Here is a 22,379-nt window from a genome sequence, read left to right as displayed (position 1 = left end):
CTCATGTTTACCTCCATCGAAGAGCTGGGGGAAAGCTCTAGCAGGAAGGAACCGGTCATTAACTGAAGTTAAAGCTACTATAAATGTCTGGAGGCTTAACTACCTACCACATCTCAAGAAAATAGTCCAGTCATGCTTCATCCAAATCAGATCCATATCCAAAATTAAATCCATACTGCCCCCTGCTGACCTCAAAAAAGTTATCCATTCATTTATCTTCTCTCGCCTGGACTACTGCAACTCACTCCTTTCTGGTATCACAAATAAATCATTCTCCCGCCTCCAACTAGTCCAGAACACAGCAGCTAGGCTTTTAACTGTTTTTAACAGATGACATCACATCACCCCTACCCTCGCTTCCCTCCACTGGCTCTCTGTTACTTTTAAAATTGATTCGAAGATTTTACTGATCACTTTTAAAGCTCGTATGGGTCTAGCACCAGGTTACATTTGTGAAATGCTGACCCCTTATTAGCCAGCACGCAGCCTTAGATCCTCAGACAGGGCCTTCCTGGTCGTTCCAAAGGTGAGGCTGAAATCTAAAGGAGACTCTGGGACGACCTGCCCGAGGAGATAAGGCTGGCAGATTTGGTGACATCTTTTAAATTACTCCTTAAAACTCACTTTTACAGACTTGCTTTTTTGTACTGAAGAGTATTGGGGCCACTGAAAAAAAAAATTTGGAGACGAAATTTTTTTTTTCACTTGTGAGAAAAAAGTCAGAATTCTGAGATTAAAGTCAGAATTCTGAGAAAAAAGTCAGAATTCTGACTTTATTCTTCAAATGAAAAAAAAAGTCTCAAATTTTTTTTTCAGACTTCTGAGATTAAACTCAGAATTCTGACTTTTTTCTCAGAATTCTGACTTTAATCTCAGAATTCTGACTTTAATCTCAGAATTCTGAGTTTAAACTCAGAATTCTGACTTTAATCTCAGAATTCTGACTTTTTGCTCACAAGTGAAAAAAAATTCGTCTCAATTTTTTTTTTTTTTTCAGTGGCCCTAATACTCTTCCGTATTTTTGTGATACCCCTTCTATTTATCTATTTTATTTCCTCTCTTTTATTTACACGGCTACTCTTATTGTTTTTATAATTTTATACCCTTCTTTATTATCTCATGTTCATTTACTTTATTATGTCATGTTTACTTACATAAATTTTATCTATCTGTCCTTGTTTCTATTACATTTCTGTTTTGAATCTTATCTTTTTTTTATCCCCACTGATGTGATCTCGTCATCTTCATGTATTTGTTTGGTTGTTTGTTTGAATATATGTGTTTAACTCTCTCCTTCTCCCACATCTTATGATATCTTTTGGAATATTATCATAGGAATCATATTGTTTTTTACTGATTTAACTATATTTTAGATTTTATAATCTTCTACTGTAACTGTCATTCAAGATCTACCTGCATCATTTTCATTTCTTTCATTTTTGCTTTTTTTCCTCTGTGTCCACATGATGTTCTTCCCTTCTTGTTTACATTTACAGAGCTTCTATTCTGCTCTGATTGTTGATGTTTATTTTTCCCTGAGTTCTTGCTCTTGCTGTCTGTAAAGAACTTTGTAAACAACTGTTTTTAAAGGTGCTATATAAATAAAATAATTACTATTATTATATACGCCCCTTTACGATAGTACACATAATTATTATTATTGTATATGCCGCTTTACTATAGTACACACCTGTGAGTGTTTGATTAATAGATGAGTTACCAGCTAAACTGATATGACTTGGTTATCTCTTTCTCTTCTTTGACCTTTGTCATAAAAGTAGAAAAGTCATTCTGTAGCCTCACAGTCAACACGTGAATGAGGTATGGTGCTTAGGAGGGAATGTTTTCCAAAAGCTATACTGTATAAATGTTAGATTTCAAGAAGAGCTTTAACAAGGAATTAGGAATGTGTAGCTGACTTTTGTGAATTTTAAAAAATATCTAAAATAAAAAGAATAATGACAAAAAAGAATAGAGGTAAATGTTTAAATAATTAAAAGAAAAACATCCACAATGAACTCAACAGTCAGCACGGAACAAAAGCTTTTAACACTCAAGCTGTTTCTCAAAGTCCAGGATCCTTCCTCTGTAGGATGGATCCTCCTTAGTCAGTCCATCAGAGGTGAGGCAAGAGTCCTACCTGGCAACTCCTGGACACAGATTTGGAACAGGTTAGCATGTGTGCAGGATTTTGTCATAGGAATGGTTGCGCCCGTATGCGGCAGCGGCAGAAATCAAAGGGGTACTAACAACAACTTGTATAACTTCTTCCCAGCCCATCTAATGTGCTGTCATACCATCATATAATCATAATATAGATAATAATATGATTGTCTAGTAATTTTCACCATATGATATAATCATATAATAATAATCATCATATTCTATGGTACTACTTCTACCCGTCCAGCTTTCCTTTGATGCCATAAAATAATGATGATAACATATTTATAGTGGAAACTGGACATGAAAAAGTGCTTGAGAACCCAATTTTTGTATTATTTATTTATTTATCTACTTTTTTCTTTTTTTAAGATTTAATTTTGGGTATTTTTTTGCCTTTATTTGATAGATGAGGACAGTGGATAGAGTAGGAAGCAGGGACAAGAGCGGGGGAGAGAAATGCGGCAAAGGGCCTCAGGCCGGATTCGAACCCGGGCCGTCTGCATACATGGGGTGCGCCTTTAACCACTAGGCCACCTGCGCCCCTATTTATTTATGTTTGAAGGGAAGGAAAACGGTGCGCATTGGATTGTGGGTAATTCCTGCAAACGGAGGACACATATGTGCATCCTTTGAAATTCTCTGTTTGAAGGATTTAGTCCTTTGAAGAAATTTGAGGATACTCTACCTTTGAATAGCCCTCTGATGGCAGTTGATGGCATAGTGTCCTTCAAAAATGGTCCATTTGAGGATCCTTCCTTGGCTTTGAGAAACAGCATATGTTGAAAACAGGTAGCAGCAATTTGCATGATTGCATCTTATTCTTTTTTCTTTTTGTTGGATTTGTAAACCGACTACATGCATACGCCACCCAGCTGTATTAGACTGCACATATGCAAATGTGCACATGTACAGATGCCACTAACGTGAAAGCAGACCGGCTGCAGAGAGGAGTGCTCAGGCACAGTATAAAACTAAATGTGAAAATGCCCAAAAACACTAATCCTGCTTTGTCTTTGCTTTGAAATACTGAAAACTTTCATTTTGTTTTGTTATGATTACTGTGAACCTAGTAAATAAATGATCATTTTCCATGTAGAAGCAGGATAGTTAAATAAGCACAGAGCTCCAGCCTTCATCTTTCTATTGGTATGTTTTTGTTTCCGTTTAATTCAATCCTGTGACATGTATGTATGTGTCTGTGTGTGTTATTTTAAAGCTGATTGAAGACTTGGAGGTCCAGGGTGTCAGTGTGTTTCTGGCAGCATGTCCAGGTCAGCTTCATGTTTTAAACATACTTATTTCATGCAACTTACTCACCATCTCTGAACTTCCGTAGCTTTTCTTTTTTTGATGCTCAATGACAGATTAAATGTGCCCTATTATTTTTTCTTCTTTTTTAATGTTATCAATAAAGCAAACATGAACTTTGCTTCCTTAAAGCTTTATTTTATACCAACCAACAGATAAAGTTTCATCTCAGCTCCAGTCTCAGGGTTGTATACCAGATGTCCTGCCTGGCTCTCGTATCTTCCCATCAGTCCATCACGCTGTCCAACGCTGCCACAGTATCCTGCCCACACATTTAGAGGTAATGAACTTAACTGTATTTAAGTTAATGATTAGTGAACTTGTAATCACTAAATTGTATTTCAGGTGTTATTTTTGCTTTTACCTGTTAAATTGTTAATAGAGGATCAGATTCAAAATGCCTTTCATTTTTTTATTGAACTGCTAGACAATGAGATAAGGAGCTTTTCCTTAGCAGTGCTGGTACAATATCAAATTAATAATATTATTCCACTAATGAAAACAAATAGAAAAGTGAAGAATCAATATATTTTAAGTGAATTGAAAAAGATATGAATCATAAATACAGGACAGACAATCTGCACTCACGTGAACCAGTATTAAACAATTTTAGTATTTATAATAATGTCAAAGAGTCATAAAACATTGGAGAATAGCCACTGTGTACATTAACATCACCATCTTGCTATTAATGCAATGATTATCATGTAAAAAAAGAAACAAAAAAGATCTTACCTGCATCATTGGAAACGCATGTCATACATTATCAGAGAAACATTTTGTAGGATAATAGTCTTTCAGATTCTACCTTCATTTCAATCCTTTCCATTTCCATTAGGAGTCAGATATCAGTGGAGAGTTCTTGCATAAAAATGACGGTTTGTTTAAAGGATATTTCTGTGTTTGATTTGTGTTTTTTTTGTTTGTTTTGTTTGTTTGTTTGTTTTTTACAGGAAATCAACATAGATACGAGTCAGTGTTGAAGCTACATCTTGGATGGTGCCTTAGGATGTGATTCACAGGAGAGCTAAGGGATTCTGTTGTCAGAAAAGAGGAATAAAAACAAACCAGAGTGTGAGTGTGAGGGTTTTGGGACAGTATGAAAATGCACTTCTGACTTATTTTATTGTATTTAGAAAAAAAAAAACATTTATTAGAACTTTTAACATTTTGTACAGTGTGCTGTCACTTTTCAATAAATATGATTTTTACCAACTAATCTTATTGATCCTTCTGAAGTTTATGAGTTTTAATTAAGACTGCACTTTAGTGAGGAAAAGACGGTAACGTGGGATGGTATTGATCTGCCCCAGTGCAATTTTTGCTTTGATTGCACTTTATTGATCCAGTTATCAGGTATCACCAGTGTCAGATTAAGTTGAATAAAGCCTAAACAAACTGTAATGGCTTGGATAGCGCTGAGTACATTTTTCAGCCCAAATGGACTCAGAACAAAATCCCCAGTTAGCCTGTGTCTTCTCTGCTGAGCATTTAAGACTTCACTTAGAAGCTACTGCAGCACCAGTGTTTAAAAAAATCTGTTGTGCAACATGTACATATAACAGATTAACAGGGGATGAGGTAAGTCTGAAGAGTGAGGCCTCCCTGTTGAAAACAAGAGAAACAAAAAGTAATCTACCTCACTGTAGCTGCATTCTTAAGATGGGAGTTGCGTTGTTTTCATGGGTGTAATAGACCCTGTTTGGCCTGTTCTGAGAGGACAATGCGCTGTTAATTTTAGGTGACTAATAACTAGAGTATGTAGCTGCTTTTCAGTAGGATTTTTCTTTACTATTTGGCGTTGCTTTTATGTAGGCAAATGCAAATTGTAATCACTGATTTAAGGTGTAAATACATCTTATGTATTTGTTCATAATCAAACACAACAAGAGTAGTTTTCATGTCTTATTTGAAATTTGATTTATCAGGAATAACCCCTTGAGATGTGTCATCTTGTTTATAAACATAAGACAGTAATAAACAGAGGATTATCTGTTTCTTTTTCCCTTTTCACACTTTTTTTTTGTGCCAGGATTGGAAATTGATCACACAACCAGTGCATTGACTCCAGCCTGTACATATGTATGCCCATCTGTCCTACCAACAGAGCTAAGCTACAATTGCTTTATCTACCAACATCATCCTTACTTTTGTTGTTACCAAAACAATTACTCCACTTAAACTGCTACAATTGTCAATAACAGTTCTCTCCATTTCATTATCATCCTAGCTGCTAATGCTAATTTAGCAGTGTTCTGTGCTCTACTTTTGTCACTTTCATTTATGTTAAAACTGCAGAAATTGCTCCAACTTTGCCTTCCTGCTCATGAAGGGCTAAAATAATGCTGTAAAATATCTCTTTCTCCTCCAAATTCACCATGAAAACTTGTTGGCTGCATGTTATTTGAAAGAAATTAAAAGTCCTCCATGACTTCCATCTCTGTGGTAAGCGTCCATGCTTTCTGCTGTAAACTTCTGTGAAGCTACTGTGAGTCACTCGAGAGCAGCTCAGCGTTACTTCTGGCATGACTTCAAAATTAAACACTGTAGTTTCAAAAAAAAAAAGAAATTGCAATGTTGCAGTATAGTAACAAATGAAACGAAAAATAGAAAACTAAATACTTTTGCCACATTTTCTTAATTTTCTCAACAGAATACGCAGTAAAACTGCAACCTTTACACTGTATATGCAGTATTTGATAAGTACGAGTACTCAGGAATGGTATTGCCATGACCTATGTTTACATGGACCACTTGCAATCAGAATAAATGTCTGATCTGAATAAAAATACTTCATATAAATGCTTCATTTAGAATAAAATTGTATGATATGGCTTATTCAGGAAGAAATTTCCTTCCAATTAAGAGGGGTGGTTTATGCTGATAGTTATTCAGATCAGCATCCATAAAAACACTTGATCTGATCTGATCCCTGTTTGGGGTGACTTATGTTTTACTGCCCATGTCTGCCCCACAGATGGAATGGACAGAGACATGATGGGAGCAAAACTAAATTGATTTGTTGCTGAGACAACTTATTACTCCAAATTTTGTAGTACTGCACGTGCAGTCTGATTTGCATTTGTGTCTTTAGTTTGTGTTTTGTTTTGTTGTTTTTTTCTTACTTGTCAATTCTTTATTTATAAGTACCATATGCAGCTTAGCTTTTTATTTGCCACACCATGCTGCTGTTGAAGTGAGTTTTGGTCCTTCACTATTAGAAATAAACCCATTCACATGGATTTCAAGTCCAGTCTCACCCTACTCTCTCATCTCCTGTCACATACTTTCTTTGTTTCTCCTCCCATTCTCCGTCTCGCCACTAGATGCCCTCAGACTTTCCCTCCTTTAACATACTAACACCTGTTCCTCCTTTCCATCAGCCCTCCTCTCTGCCCACCAGCTCACTTATCGCTCCTTCTTTTACCAGCCTCTGTCTCTGAGTACTGAACCTTTACCTTTGATCTACTACCAGGTGTTCTTGCTGTCATGTACTTTGTTGCTGTCTTGCTCAGTGTTTTGAGGAGGTTTAGCTTACCTGTGCTCAAACTGTGTTCTTTCTACTCATTTAATTTACAGTGCTATTGAGGCTAGTGAGGCGTATGGTGGTGTGGAAAAGAACTGTTCTGATAAAAAAGGATTTGAAAGCATGGTGAAGAGAACATGTAATGAGTGACTTAATTGTTGAATCACAATACCATGGATAATAGGTAATTAAGCTGAGATCGAAGTCATATGGACTGTAATCAAGCTAATGGCTGATTCCTTTCAGCATTGTTGAAATCTTATTCCAAAATGAAGGAGAGCTTTTGGCTTAATAACTCAAGTAGGAGCATCATTTCAGAGAGTACTGAGAAATCAAGTGTGACTGAAAGTCTCTATAAAGTCCATTAGCTAAACTTGGAGTAATGGACCAACAATACTAATTATTAAGACATTTCACTCCCACAGACCATTTTATTCATCAAATGTAGTTCAAACTGCAAAACCTTTGTGTATCACTGTGTCAGATTCATGACCATGAGTTTTACAGACTACATGGTTTTGGAATCACCTGACTGTGTTTTATTAAGACTGTACCTAAAACTTTGTCCATCCAAGAAGAGAAGAATAATGAAAACATCTTTCCTTGTGATTTACCAGTAACACACCCACAACATCAACAAATATCAGCAGGAGTTGTCTTTCTGAAACTGTCAATAAACACTCACAGATTACAAGCTTGTTTAAAGAAGAATAGATGAGATTAGTTACCCTTTAATGTAACTGTAAGTATATCTGATTTAACTTTGTCCTGTAGTTAGAAAAAGGATAAATCCTACATAAAGAAAGATGATATAAAACATATTACAATGAATTACGTAACTTTACATAACGCCCACAGTAGCTGAAAGGAGGCTTATTGCCACCTACTGTGGAGAAGCTGGACATGCGCCCATCAATAAACTGATCCTCCTGCTTTGCAATTATACTGGGGCAAGTATAGTAGTCCAGTTTTATATCTGATATTACTGTAACTGTAGCTCAACTTAACAGCTAGCAGAGGAAGTAAAGTGCCCATCAGTATTAGCTGTTAACACACTGCTGACATGGCAGTGGGAGCAATTTGGGGTTTATTGTGTTGCCCAAGGACACTTTGCAACCAAACCCCAGGCCTTTTGGTTGAGAGACTTTAACACTAAGCCCACGCACTCCCACACACACATTAGCACTTTGTGACAGCAGCGACATATTGACTTATTGAAAATCCTACATTAACTGTGATTGAGAATATAAATGGACATAGTCCCCAAGACTTCTCCCATAGGTTAAACGCTGAAAACTGGGGGTCGAATCAGACATTATCTGGTGCACCTGCCAGAGGAAAGACTGCTGAAATACAGTTTGTAGAGACTTGGCAGATCCATTTACACTGGAGTGATATGTGTGGTCAAACATACAGAGTCTGGTAAATTTGTCAACTAAAAAACATTCTCTTTATGAAAAAAGCCCAAAGATATGCTTCTTCAAGGATTTAAAAGATCTTGCACCTCAATTCAATTAAAATAAATTGAAAAGACATGATTATGCTGTGAGAAATTCAATCCGATTTAATGAATCAATTAAACACAGTTACTTTAAGAAAGCATTTGTTTTTCCTGCTTAGTTATCCAGTTTGTGTTCAGCCAATAATTAAGCATGCCTCTCTTTCACTCTCCTCTCATGAACAACAAGCATAACCCTGACTGGGCTGAAATGACTTCCTAATCTAATCACACACTCAGACAAGATAAGACACATCTAAAACTTTGTCTTGTATGAAGTAAATCAATAACTCTACAGCTCTCTGTCTATAATTAACTTTTAATTCAGTTTCCTGTCTTTGATTAGCATGCTCTTAAGTCTAACTTTAAGTCTGACTTATATTCAAATTTCAGTTTATTTAAGGTAAGGAGGTCTTCAATGCTTAAAAATGTCTTTAGAATAACAGAAAATGTGTGAACAAACTGGCTCTGTAAATCATAAAACAAGCATGTGCTACTTTGTACACAACAATGTCCAATTTCTTATCTGCATTTTCCTTCAAGGTCTGAAGGAGAAGCAGTGGAGCTACAACTCAGAGAGGGACTATCTCATCATCACACAGAGAGGAGAAACAGAAAAGAGAGGAAGGACACATTTAAAGGGAGAAATTTCATGTCTTTTTTTGTACTAAATGATGAGTTTCTTTAGATGATCTGAATTTGTTGGCTGTCAAAAAACTAACAGCACCTTATCATTTGGAAACACCTGGATCTGATGGAAATCTCTGCAGAAGATTCAAACTGAAGACCAGGGACCACTGAAGAAAGAAGGAAGGTTTAACTGGTCATAGATATGGATGTGCCATCGTAAGAGTGCTGAAACAGTCTTTACCACCGTCATCAGAGACACAACTGTAGTTGGATCTACTTTCTCTGACTTGAAGGAAATCACCTGTCAAAAAAGAAGAGAAAGTACATTACACTCCGCGTCATCTAGAGTTGGCAGGTTCATCTCAAGGCTTCAGCAGGCGCTGCACCCTTGTTAATCAGCTACAGTTGGACAAAACAAGGTAACTATTTAAGGGACAAACAGCTGCTTCTGTAATGACAGACAAACAGTTTAGGCACAAAGGAAACATGACAAGCCTTAAAGGTAAATAAGCATGCAAAACTATGTAAAATGTTGTACATGTTAATGTATTCAAACAGTATTTCAAATATGGAAAATACTTCTTAAAATTAATGTTAAAATATAACCATATAGAGAGATATTTTTTGGCTCTTCTCTGTACATTAGAGACAATTACAACACTGGCATTATTGAATTGACAAAATGAGTAACCCCTCATCATACAGTTCCCTAATGGTGACTAATGTAAAATCTGTTTAAATGAAAACTGTATTTACCTTGGTTTACAAGAGTTAAAAAGAAAAAACTCGGAAAACAGAACAGGACACTTTTTTTATTAAACATGGGATCACAGTGACTGCCGGTAAATGATGTAAAACTGGTTTGCTGTTTGTTGCTGGTATGAAGAGGTTAGCATCTACATGCATGTAAAGACAGCTGTAGGTATACAGCACTTAAAGACAATTTCCCCAAGGAGACAATAAAGTGTATCATATCATATCACATTGCATTATATCATGTAGTATCTTACTGTTGTGGTTCCCAATCTGAGGCATGGGCACCCCTGGGTGGTGCCAAAGATCACAGCGAGGGCACAGGACCACATCTGCTCTGATGTTGTCAAAACTAGACATCATGTACAGTGCTTAACAAATTTATTAGACCACCACTCAAAGTAAGGTTTATGCCACAGCTGCATCATAAAGTGCTTTAATGCGGACTCTTTCATTTTCAGTGAGCTTTCCACGTTTTACCATTTTGAACAGGAATGAGGAATTTCAAACTGAATTCACTTTTTTATACCCAAATTTAAGCCATCTCACTGGGCTTCTCTTAGTAGTCAGAAGTGAATCAAGCATAAAATTCAACCACTAAAACTAATTTTTCTGTTCAGGAATGCAAGTAAATAACTCTAATTTGACATATTAATCAAGAAATATTAAGGTGCTTTACTATTTTTCAGGTTTTTTGTAAATCAGTAAATTTGTAAATTCATGGATAACAACAATAATTATGTTTTAGCCTTAAAAATATCATCAATATCAATACCATTGCAGAAACATAAAACATGATTTAGGTAATTACCAATGCTGTTAATTTAGGGCAGCTGTGGCATAAACCTTACTTTGGGTGGTGGTCTAATAAATTTGTTAAGCACTGTATATTAAACAATAAAAAGAATCTGTTTTTTTTTTTTTTTTTTTCAAGATTTGTTTTTGGCCTTTTTGCCTTTATTGGATAGGACAGTGGATAGAGAGAGGGTTACATTTTTTGAGATGATAAAGTCATTTAAAATAGACAAACTCAGAATTTCGGAATTTAAAAAGCTGGAAATTACCAAGAAAAAACTTAAATTCCTGAATACATAAATTCTTAGATTTTGACAAAAGGAAACTCAAAAATCTCAAGTTTAAAATTTGTAAGTTTACAAAAGTGTAAAGTCAAAATTTCAAGAAACCAAACTAAAAACAGTGGTTGGATTTTAGACTTTGTAATCTCAAAATTCTTCATTTCGTTTATTGTACATTTACAACTTTTAGATTCAAATTTGTTTTTCGAAAAATGAATAGATCCTCTTCATTTTTTTTCTAGAAGCCGTAATACACTATTGAAATAACGGTTAATTTGTACTTGTTAAGAACAAGTGTGTGTAGGCCTTTTAGGATGGGATTTTGTCACTGAAAGCACTTAACACTGTTGTGTACTTTTTCCAAGTTGGTCCTGAGTGGCCTAGCTTTTCTTAGATAGAAGTAGAGGGGCCCTAAGGAAAAAAGGTTGGGAACCACTATCCTATTGTACCTTATCTTACCGTATCCTATTGTAACCTTTGTGTCTTATGATATTGCATTGTACTGTACTGTATCATATTGTACCACACATTCCTATACAGAATGTGGTCACACAATGCCTTGGTAGAGTGGTCTTACGTGGGTATAATCCAAAGTTTTTTGCCCATGTTATACCTAAGATCAAGCCAAAATCTCAAGGCACACCATACTAATATCTGTGCAAAACAGCCTCTTCAGCACACAATACAGCATCTTTAGTTGTTGTAGCTCAAAAGTGCCTGCCCACTTTTTCAGCAGCTCTAGTTCCAGACAAGCGGCAACCTCCAGTCCTGAAAAATGAAGCCAATGCAGAAGTGCAAAAAAATGCAATACCGCGAGTTTCCAGATTGTGCACATCCCACTAGTCACCCACTAGTTTATGCAGTAATTATTTCGTATTTGTTGTGCATTACGAGGTAATACCGCTGGTATTTGTAGGGGTTCATTAGATATCACTAGATTTAAAAAAAAAGATATATAAATTACAGAACAAATTAAACTGCACATAATAAAACTTGACTGATTTAAATCATACCAGTTTTATTTACTCATTGCTATACAGTTAGCAGGTAAGCACTTGGAAATGAATGGACTGTAAAAGGAAAGGGGACCTATTTGTAAATTAAAGGAGCTATTTTGTGTTTGTGTTGCAGCTTGTTGTAGCCATGGCAGAGAGGAGGCGACCGGGCTACAACGTGCACAGGGAGGTGCTGGATGAAGGAGCAGTGGAGGAGCTGGCTAAGAAGTCTGAAGTAACAACATCTCTGTCGGAGAAGGTCAAAAAGTCACTGAGGTAGAGTTTCCCACAACCAGTCTACTCTGCATCCAGAGCAGTCCTACTGTACATATTGATATATTTTCTGTCCTGTGTGTACTATTGGTACCAAAGGTTTCCTCTAAGGGCTAAAGACCAGTTTACAGTGGATATTACCAAGTCATAAAGAAAGTCTAACATGGGTAATGTGCTTCACCTCTGTATTATTGTTTGTTATTGTTGTTTTAAGAGAACACCTTCAGTTAGTACACAGTATTAATTGATGAAGAGATTGTGTAATAAATCCTCCTTTATCTACTTCTTATCAACTTCTTTCCCAAGTCATATGAGTAATAAACATATCAGGAGGGTATCTGAAGAAAACATTATGCAAGTGAATAACAATAGACATTTAAAGCCCCTGAGACAATCACAAACATGCGCATGTGACGTTTTCTCACGTGTTCCTGCCAAAAGTAAAATGTGTTTTTCATTCAACTGTTTACAACATTAGCACACAACATATTTGCCCACATTATGTCACATAATAAATTAGAAAATCCCTTGTACAGTGTCAACTAATACGAAGTATATCCAGAGATTAAAAGCAACAAGTTCTACTGTCTAAATGTGAGAATTTTGTTAATAATTAAATGAGGATGCTGGCGACGAAATTTCCTACTTCCTCATGTAACTGGTTTAATGGTTTGATGGGCTGAAGCAAAAATAAACAAGCAGTTGCCAGGCAAGGAGAAACAATCACTGATTAACTGTTCTGATTTCTGGAAAACAAGTGAAGTCAGTGTTGAAATTGGCCAACACTGTCAGATACAAGAGCATTAATACATACCAAACCACTCATATTAAAGTGTTTTTATGGATAAATAACTGAATAATTAAAAAGTGTCCTTTGTGTCTCTTCTTTCCCCCTGTTGCTGTGATACACATTTTTCAGGTGCTCTGGTCCTAAGGTGAAGAGCTGCCTGCTGGGTACTGTTCCTGTACTGTCATGGCTGCCTCGGTACTCCTTCAAAGAAAATGCTCTGGGTGACCTGATCTCTGGGATCAGCGTGGGCATCATGCAGCTGCCACAGGGTGAGGATGGCGGGGCAAGACGTAGAGATACAGGGAGGGGCCAGCAAGGAAAAGAAGCATGTTTTAAGTGGAGATTTGCTTGATTGTTATGAAATTTTAGTGCACCCTCACACTCAATATTTTACTTGCAGCTGTTTCAAAGATTTTTCTCTGCTGTTCCTACAGGCATGGCCTACGCTCTGCTCGCATCAGTCCCTCCAGTCTTTGGCCTTTATTCCTCCTTCTACCCAGTCCTGATCTATTTCATCTTCGGCACATCTAAGCATATCTCCATTGGTTAGTACTTTACAAACATGACATTTGCAAATTCTGCACATCATGCAAGGCTGCACAAAGGAGTAGTGGTTAGCACTTTCACCTCACAGCAAGAAGGTTCCTGGTTTGACTCCTGGTTGGACAGAACCTGTCTACATAAATTATGACACCTGGGAATAACACCAGCTGCCTGTGTCCCAGAACAGCTTAAGGGGTATAGACAATGGATGGATGTATAGATGGACATCAAGTCATTACAATATCCACTGTCAGAGAGCACTGAGGCTATGTAATTCATAAAAATTTATATTTTTCTTCAGGTTAATGAACACCTTAAAGAAGTCTTTCTCAAACTTCAGTACGCTGCAGCCAAATCTAAGACCTGAAAATCTTCTGGGGCCCACCAAAACCCTTGTACAACCATAACAAGAGACTCAAATATTTGCCTTCCTGTTTTTTTTTTTTTTTTTTCTTAAGCAGTAAATTTCCATGTAAACACTTGGTTTTCAGATAAATTTATATTACTTAATAAGTGTTTGTGGCATCACAAAGTCCAATTAATGAGCCACTGCCAAGTCACATCAATTTTCATTTCTCTTATTCATCTCTGTAAATGTCATTGTGGCCAGGAAAACTCTGTCCTAGTTGTATTTTTGTCTCCAAACACACTTAAAAATGATTGAAATTGACAAGCCAGCAACATAATACAATGATTAATAGAGTAATACCAGTTAATCCAGCCCGAGTCAAACCGTGACACCTGTTCCACTGATTTAATTAAAACCGGTGACACCAGTTGAAACATCTGGCTGTGCTTTGCACTTCTGAGACTTGCAAGTTGCATGTAATTAATTATTTTCTGATTATCTAAAACAGGGCTAAAATACATAATTAACACAATTAATTGATGAAATTGTTAAATATGATTCATTTGTTTTTTAGTTATTATAAAAGACTTCTTACAGCCCAGCTGCACTACCTCTGGGGCCCTGCCCCACACTTTGGGAAGCACTGTCTTACAGCATTTAGTATGTATTTGCCATTTTCTAGTACTAAAATGCAAATGACAAATCATTCATTATTAGAAGAGGGAAAAATGTCTACACCCAAAGGCTCAGTCCCAATTCAGCCCTTTCTCCCACCACTTATCCCTACTTCTACATTTGTGTGTTCATGTTGAGGGTAAGGCTGTCTTAATTTTTGTTGGAGTGGAGGGGTGGGGTGAGGTGCTGGGGTACATACATAGCCCTTCAAATGAACACTTTCCAGAGGCACACTCTAAACCAAGTATGGGAACTCTCCTAGAATGCCTTGTGAATCATCATGCTTAAAAGAAAGTACAAATGAGAACAAAGCAGTTACTTCATGCATAAGACAGAACATGACTAACAGCCTGCCTTAAATATGTGTTGTTTTTGTACATTATGGTACTTTTTGTTTTGATAAAGTGTTTAAAAAGTATTGCTTGCAGTAAAAATGTCCGTTAACATTATTTGTTTTAACTACCATCAACGACTACTGATGAAATATCAGGAACATCAAAGGTCGTTCTGTTTTGTAGGGGAAGATTTCACCACACTATTCTGTAAATCTGTTTTGAGGGGCAAGTGGTCACTTAAAAAATGAGGGCAGAATTAAAATTACAGAAATGGCCCTGAGCCAAAGACAACCCAGTTTGAGCTGGTTTTTGAAGTATGATTGATTTCATTCTTAGCTATATCATCCTGTAGAAAATATTTAAAGAACAAACCTGATGACTTCTGTCAAACCAAATTTCATCCTGGTGGTGTTTTCCCATTCTTTACTAACATATCCATATATTTGATATATACATTTGATGCATTTTAGAGCTGGGGTTATCTTCCCCAATGATTAAATATTTTATAAGAATTTTTAGAATATGGAAATATTGAAAAAGCTTTAACTATGAATCATATTCAGTCATCTATGACACAATGAACACAGTCGTTACAAGTATATCAAGAATTACTAAATATATCTCATCCAACATGGAACTATTTTGTTATTTATCATTTCTCATTCATTTTAACAAAAACATGTCACATTATGGGATCTAATCAGTTGTTACAATAAGCTAAGGTAAGCACACACTTTTACATTTCAAGACAGGCTGAAGGAAATTTTCCTAAATTATATCTAAGGTGTTGTTTTCTGGTGTTTGTCTTCCTTTCCCAGGGACATATGCAGTGTTGAGTGTGATGATAGGAGGGGTCATAGAGCGAGTAGCTCCAGACTCTAAGTTTATGGTGTGGGACGATGTGACCAACTCCAGTATAGTGAATGAAACAGCCCGGGACGCAGAGAGGGTCCACGTGGCTGCAACTGTCACCCTATTATCTGGATTGTTTCAGGTAAACCTTTGGGAAATGGGCCTCGATTACCAACATGTTCCAAATCATGTTCTTTTTCCGTTTTTATTTTTGGGCTTTTCATGCCTTTAATCAATAGGGAAGGACAGTGGATAGAATCGGAAATGGGAGAGAGAGTGGGAAGAGACGTGTGGCAAAGGGACACAGGCCGGATTTAAACCAGGGCCGCCCGCGTACATGGGTAGCGCCTTAGACCGCTAAGCCATCTGCGTGCTGCCAAATCATGTTCTTAAGAAAGTTCCCAAGAGAAACTTACATCTGATTCATGATGTGTTCATTAAGTCCTGAATTGTTCTCACTTGTGTTCTTAAATTAATGACTGCCTTATGCTTGTAAGATGGACTTTGTTTACATTTTTCCTTATGAGCATAGAAAATGCTAAAAGGTCACGAGACTGCAGAGCTTGTGCAAAAACAGAACTGAGAGGAGTGAAAGCAAGATTTCATGTCATGTGATGTCAAGATCAAAATAAAACATAGAAGCAATTGCACTTTGGACTCCAAGTAAAAGAAATACTCAGGTGTAGATAGTTTAAAATGGATTTAGTGCTGCTCAAAATTAAACCAATGAATGTAATTTTATTTTGAGCTCAGGTGATGGATGTTACATAAATGCTTTATACACATAAACCAGATATCTTTAAGATAACCCAGACAGTTAACTCATAGCAATAAAAAAAAAAAGCAAGCATTGTACTGTTGTTAAAAGGATGCATTTTAGATGAAGTGAAAAATAGCTGAATAGCCATTCTTTTCAAAATCACAACAATTTGATGGAAACCTGCATTTTTTCTTAAAGTTACCATTGTTGAATCATTAAAACACTACAGGGATAGATTAAAGGTTGGCTATATTTAAAACAGTTTTTTTGTGACTATTACAGAGTGAATGGGGCTAAATGCACAGACTTTGTGTTAAGAACAATCTTGTCTTTGGGCTTAGATGTTTCTGGGGTAGAAGTTGAATCCTCAGGGTGTAGATGGCCTAGCAGGAGCTGGTGATTAACTCTCTGACCCTCTGGTTGAGAGCCAACAAACTTTACCACCATCACAGCCAAGGTGTTTTTTATATGGCTGGATGGACATATTGTCCATCATCACATTCAAAAAGCACCTGGTACTGGCTGGAAATGTTAATGATTAAATCAAAATTGTCCACAACTACTAAAAGAGCATATAAACCTTACCTGCACATGTCAAACTTTATCTTATTGGCAATCTTGCCACTTACCATTAAAAGTGAAAGACAGCTTCCCATTTTCAGGATTTTTTTTAATCTTTATGTACATGTTTTCTGTAAAACAAACAAGAATCACATAAGTTTCTCCAGTTTGCAAAGCAAAAGTTGCTACCAAAAAATAACAGACACAGGTAAGGCTATCCTGAATGACATTTCTGCATCACCTGCCGCACCCCCGACAGTGCCAGCTGCAGGGTCTTCAGCTGGGAGCCACTCTTCAGTCGTGTTCCTGGTTCATTTATCCAAGAATATCTCTAGCTGGTGAGCAACAGCTCCCTTCCACCCTCTGCAGCTGGCCCTTTCTGCTGAGCCAGAGCCAGAGGCTCCCCTTTTCTGCCTACTCTGCCAGGCATTTGGCCTTCTTCAGCTCAGAGCCTTGGATCCTGAGAGACATTAGGAGCTGCTGGGGGGAACAGTGTAGCCCCTGCAGCAGACCTTCACTGGATAGGTGAAAGCCCTCCACCAAGCTTACGAGAACACAGCTCTGCATACTTCTCGATCTTTCTCTCAAAGGCTGCCATCGTTCTGTAGGTCTATTGGATTGCCAGCTCTATGATGTCAGAAATTAAAGAGAGAGACCTTTGGGGATAAGGCGCTTTAGAAAAAAGGAAGCAGGAAGAAATGAATGTATTAAATGAATTGAACTGAAGGGAATTTTTCTGTTTTTGATTGTTAAAGCAGATTTTCTTGAAATTTTGAGTGAATGTTTAATTCCTGTTCAATGTGAATTTCCCTCTGGTTTTCACGCTGTTTGTTTTGACTATAGATCCTGCTGGGCCTGGTGCAGTTTGGTTTTGTTGTAACCTACCTATCAGAGCCGCTGGTTCGAGGTTACACTACAGGAGCTGCCGTCCATGTCATTGTGTCACAGCTGAAGTACACATTTGGTATCAGCCCACCGAGATACAACGGGCCAATGTCACTGATATATGTAAGAAAAATCACAGCCCTTTCTCAGAGTAGGACTGACACTAATCATTATTTGCAATATACAGACTTTGGATTAGTCAGGCAGTTTTATGGTGGTTCCATTTTTAAAACTTCAAGTGTCAGGTGCTTATGATGAAAAAAACTGTTTTTTCTTTTGGTTGTAATCAGACACTTATTTATTCTAAAGATTTAATCTACACAACATGAAATCATTGCAACAGTTGATACCATTGTTGACATATTATCCTGTAGAAATGTTGGTTTATTTTACCTTTAATTCCCCAAGGCTTCCTTTACCGACACCCTAACAGCAGTTGTATAATGTTTCCTTCTTTTCAGACTGTGTTGGAGGTGTGTTACCTCCTTCCAGAGACAAACATCGGTACTCTTGTGGTCAGTATCGTCGCTATAACTGGCCTCATCCTGCTTAAGGAGCTAAATGCATACTTGAGTAAAAAACTGCCTATTCCTATTCCAGTGGAGTTGCTTGGTGTAAGTAGACGGTTGTTTAAGAGGATGCACATGTACCAACTTTAACACATTTGCCTTTTACAGATCTGTTATGATCTTTCCTCTAGGTTGTTCTTGCAACAATAATCTCCTGGCAAGTGGACCTGAATGGGAAATATGAAGTGGATGTTGTGGGACTGATTCCCTCTGGGTGAGAGACAAGCACAGCACTCTGACAAGAATATGCTTTTGAAGACTTTAATGGCTAATGTTTGATACTTTGTCCATCAATTAGTCTCCAGCCACCTGCAGCCCCCATGGCCTCTTTGTTTGGTCAGGTGATTGGAGATGCCTTTGCTCTGGCTGTGGTTGGTTATGGCATTGCCATCTCACTGGGACGAATCTTTGCCCTCAAATATGGATACAAAGTGGACAGTAACCAGGTAGGGAAGTGGTAGATGAACTAATATGTTTAATATATAGATATACACATGGTTAAATGTTTTTTTCCTCTGGTTTAGGAACTAATCGCCCTGGGTTTGAGTAACTCTATTGGAGGGTTTTTCCAGTGTATTCCCATCAGCTGCTCTATGTCTCGCTCCATGGTTCAGGAGAGCACTGGGGGGAAGACTCAGGTTGGTATGGGCCTTTATTTAGAAGTGCTCTTAATACTTTTATCCTTTATACTTTTATCCTTTGAAGAAAGTATAGTAAAGACACCCATGTGGACACTACTGGATATGAATTTAGAAGTCTTTTGCTACAATTCTGCAGCCATACTGTGGCATTACTTTTCTTTCTGCTGCACCAGTAAAAAGTTAAATATCTATATCTAGAACTACTTTTTTTAAAATTTAGTTTGCCATGCATACAGATTTGTGGCTCTTCTTATGTTTGTTCCACACAACTCTGAAGTCTTTTGGCTTTTATAGCTGACACAGTTAAATTGGACGTGGACATATGAGGAGAATTTTCAGAGCAGTATTTTCATCCCAACACTACTTCGCCCACAGCTACTTACCCGAGCTATCTTAAAGGTGAAACTGATTGAAAAGTAGGTCACAATCAATGTTAGTGTGACAAGTAGCATCATTAAATAACTCTTAGAGAATTGATTTTTGCTCCCATCATTAAAGTCCACCTACACAAACAGATTTGCTGAAAGGCTAAAACGATTATTCTTGAAAACACCATTAATCAGCTGAAGCCCATTTCAGATGAGAGAGGAGAGGAGAGGAGAGGAGAGGACGCTTTAACTGATGATGCTCTGACTCCTCTTATAATCATGAACCAATTCACTCTAAGAAGCACTGCATCATCCATCTTTTCAGGAGTTTTCTCTTTAACTCTCTTCCTCTAATCTCTCTCCATTCATCATGCCTCTCTCCCCTCTTCACTGCAGGTTGCTGGGGCTCTATCAGCGGTAGTTATTCTTGTCATCACGCTCTGGATCGGGAAACTGTTTGAAGAGCTGCCCAAGGTACTGTGAGGGTGTTTGCCTGTGTTCACATCTGTGCACAAGAAAAGCACATGTTTGTGTCCAAGTCTGAGAGTAAATATATGAGCAAAATTATAAAGCTCTTAAAAAAGAGTAAACATGACAACAGCTGAGGCCGAGCTGTGTCAGTGCTGTGTTTGAGTAAAGCTGCAGGCTACTTAAAAATACCTGAAAGTTTGTTTTGTTACATTGTTAAAGCAATTTATACCCAAGTAGAGATTAGATTTAATGGCTGTAAAGTTTTGTATCAAGATCAAATCAAACAAATCAAAAAGAAAACAGATGGTGCAGGGATGTTGTATTTTTGTAGGCCCACCATTGCACAGGTTCTATCAACAAAAAGCCTATAGGGTGGTTTTTTTTCTTCTTTTTTTTTTTGTATTATTGCTGATAATGACCACTGTGGTGAACAAAAAACATGTTTGTGACCCCTGCATATTTTGTTTATCAAGATAATCTTCACAAATATAGAAAAAAATGCAAAAATCACTTAAGCTTGTGTTTATTAGATCTTAGTTAAGGCATCTAACCCAAAATCCCTTCAAAAAACCCTCCCCAGACTTCAAGACAATGTAACTTGAAATACTGAAATGCCAACATATCTCAGGGTTTAGCAGTCACTACAGCAGCTATTTTTTAAGAAAAACTTTGCCTACTTACTCACCTTCAGGTTCTGTGTCTTAAATTTGGAGCTCTCCATAAATAATTATATTTGACTCACTTTGCAGGCAATGCTGGCTGCCATCATCTACGTCAACCTCCATGGCATGATGAAGCAGTTCTTGGACATCCCAGTTCTGTGGAGGAGCAACAAAATAGACATGGTGAGTGTGCTTAAATTAGATAGGAAAGTGGTTAATATTTTAGGATGTGCTGCTGAAATTTGCATGTCTTAAGACTTTTTTCCCATTTTGTTTGCCCATTAAATCTTTGTGCATCTTAAGAATAAGTCTACAGACCTTTTGCAGCAATGTGACAACAATGATGTCACTCACTAAAGTGGTCAACAGAAGTACCGGTGTTATCATTATGCTACAGTTCCTATAAAAGTATTCATCCCCTTGGATGTTTTTTCCCTTCATAATTTTATAAATCAATCATGGTCAATATGATTTGGCTTTCTGATAACAAAAAAAACTCTTCTGTGTCAAAGTGAAGACAGATTTCAACAAAGTAATGTCAATTAAACAGCACATGAAAGGTAAAATAAGTGATTGCATTCTGTAAATTTTCACTTCCTTTAAAATGACTGACCTAATTCAACAACGGTTCAACAAATTGGTGCTTGTAGTCAAACAACTTGTGAATGGGCATTACCTAAGTGCAGTGACTGTAGTATTAAGACACCTGTGTCTGGAAGGTCCAGTCACTGGGCAATCAGGACTCCTGGCTACCGTTACACCATAAGGACAAAAGAACACTCCAAGCAACTCAGAGAAAAGTTTATTGAAAGTATGTCAGGGGATGAATACAAAAACATCCAAGGCACTGAACATCCCCAGAGTTTAAGCCATCATCAAGAAATCGAAGGAATATGGCAAATATGTAAATCTGCCTGGATCAGGCCGTCCTCACAAACTGAGTGAGCGTGCAAGAAGGAGATGAGTGAGAGAGGCCACCAAGACATCTATGACTACTCTGAAGGAGTTCCAGTCTTCAGCAGCTGATGTGGAAGAGACTCTGCATACAACAACTGTTGCCTGGGTTCTTCACCAGTCAAAGCTTTATGGGAGAGTGACAGAAAAAATGTCAATTTTGAAGCAAACTCAGTTTAAATCTCAACTAGACTTCACTAAAGGCATGTGGGAATCTCCATGGTCAAGTGGAAGAAAGTTATTTGGTCTGCTCAGACCAAAATGGTGCTTTTTGGTCTCATCAGGCAAAATGCTTTGGCAGACACCAAACATTGCACATCACCACCAACACACCATCTCCACTGTGGAGCACAGTAGTGGCAGCATCATGCTGTATGGATGCTTCTTGGCTGCTGGCTCTGGCAGGCTTGTAAAGGTAGACGGTAAAATGACTGCAGCAAAAGATAGTAAATCCTGAAGGGGATGTATATTTATGCAGTCACTTATTATACATGACTTTTTAAAAAAATTTAATTAACATTACTTTGTAGAAATCGGTTTTCACTTTGACATTAAAGATGTTTTTTTTTGTATAAATAGCCAAATTATATTGACCATGATTGATTTATGAAATCAGTTAAAGGCTAAAGTATTCAGGGGGGTAAACACTTTTTACTGGCACTATATGCATTTTAGTTGATTATTGCACTCAAGGTGTATTTTGGAGCAAAAAAAAATGATAGAAAGTAACAAAATTGAA

The 22,379-nt window shown here is 37.2% G+C and overlaps 2 protein-coding genes across 4 annotated transcripts in view; both read left to right on the top strand.

The window, feature by feature from the left end:
• Nucleotides 1-4,693, top strand: part of LOC121517304 (solute carrier family 26 member 6) — a 30,362-nt gene extending 25,669 nt beyond the window's left edge. For both annotated transcript variants that reach the window (XM_041798991.1, XM_041798992.1), the window contains exons 17-19: nucleotides 3,383-3,437; nucleotides 3,630-3,754; nucleotides 4,428-4,693. In XM_041798991.1, the coding sequence (XP_041654925.1) occupies nucleotides 3,383-3,437; nucleotides 3,630-3,754; nucleotides 4,428-4,457 (210 nt within the window). In that variant the 3' untranslated portion in view covers nucleotides 4,458-4,693. The remainder of the gene's footprint in view (nucleotides 1-3,382; nucleotides 3,438-3,629; nucleotides 3,755-4,427) is intronic.
• Nucleotides 4,694-9,057: 4,364 nt separating this feature from the next.
• slc26a6 (solute carrier family 26 member 6) overlaps nucleotides 9,058-22,379 on the top strand; it is a 35,946-nt gene continuing 22,624 nt past the window's right edge. For both annotated transcript variants that reach the window (XM_041798990.1, XM_041798989.1), the window contains exons 1-12: nucleotides 9,058-9,547; nucleotides 12,089-12,228; nucleotides 13,145-13,284; nucleotides 13,450-13,560; nucleotides 15,736-15,911; nucleotides 17,934-18,098; nucleotides 18,437-18,589; nucleotides 18,676-18,758; nucleotides 18,843-18,990; nucleotides 19,069-19,182; nucleotides 19,950-20,027; nucleotides 20,774-20,869. In XM_041798990.1, coding sequence (XP_041654924.1) covers nucleotides 12,101-12,228; nucleotides 13,145-13,284; nucleotides 13,450-13,560; nucleotides 15,736-15,911; nucleotides 17,934-18,098; nucleotides 18,437-18,589; nucleotides 18,676-18,758; nucleotides 18,843-18,990; nucleotides 19,069-19,182; nucleotides 19,950-20,027; nucleotides 20,774-20,869 — 1,392 coding nt within the window. In that variant the 5' untranslated portion in view covers nucleotides 9,058-9,547; nucleotides 12,089-12,100. The remainder of the gene's footprint in view (nucleotides 9,548-12,088; nucleotides 12,229-13,144; nucleotides 13,285-13,449; nucleotides 13,561-15,735; nucleotides 15,912-17,933; nucleotides 18,099-18,436; nucleotides 18,590-18,675; nucleotides 18,759-18,842; nucleotides 18,991-19,068; nucleotides 19,183-19,949; nucleotides 20,028-20,773; nucleotides 20,870-22,379) is intronic.

This window comes from Cheilinus undulatus, linkage group 11 (genome assembly GCF_018320785.1).
Source record: "Cheilinus undulatus linkage group 11, ASM1832078v1, whole genome shotgun sequence".
Classification (NCBI taxonomy): Eukaryota; Metazoa; Chordata; class Actinopteri; order Labriformes; family Labridae; genus Cheilinus; species Cheilinus undulatus.
This window is presented reverse-complemented; position numbering and strand designations above follow the sequence as displayed.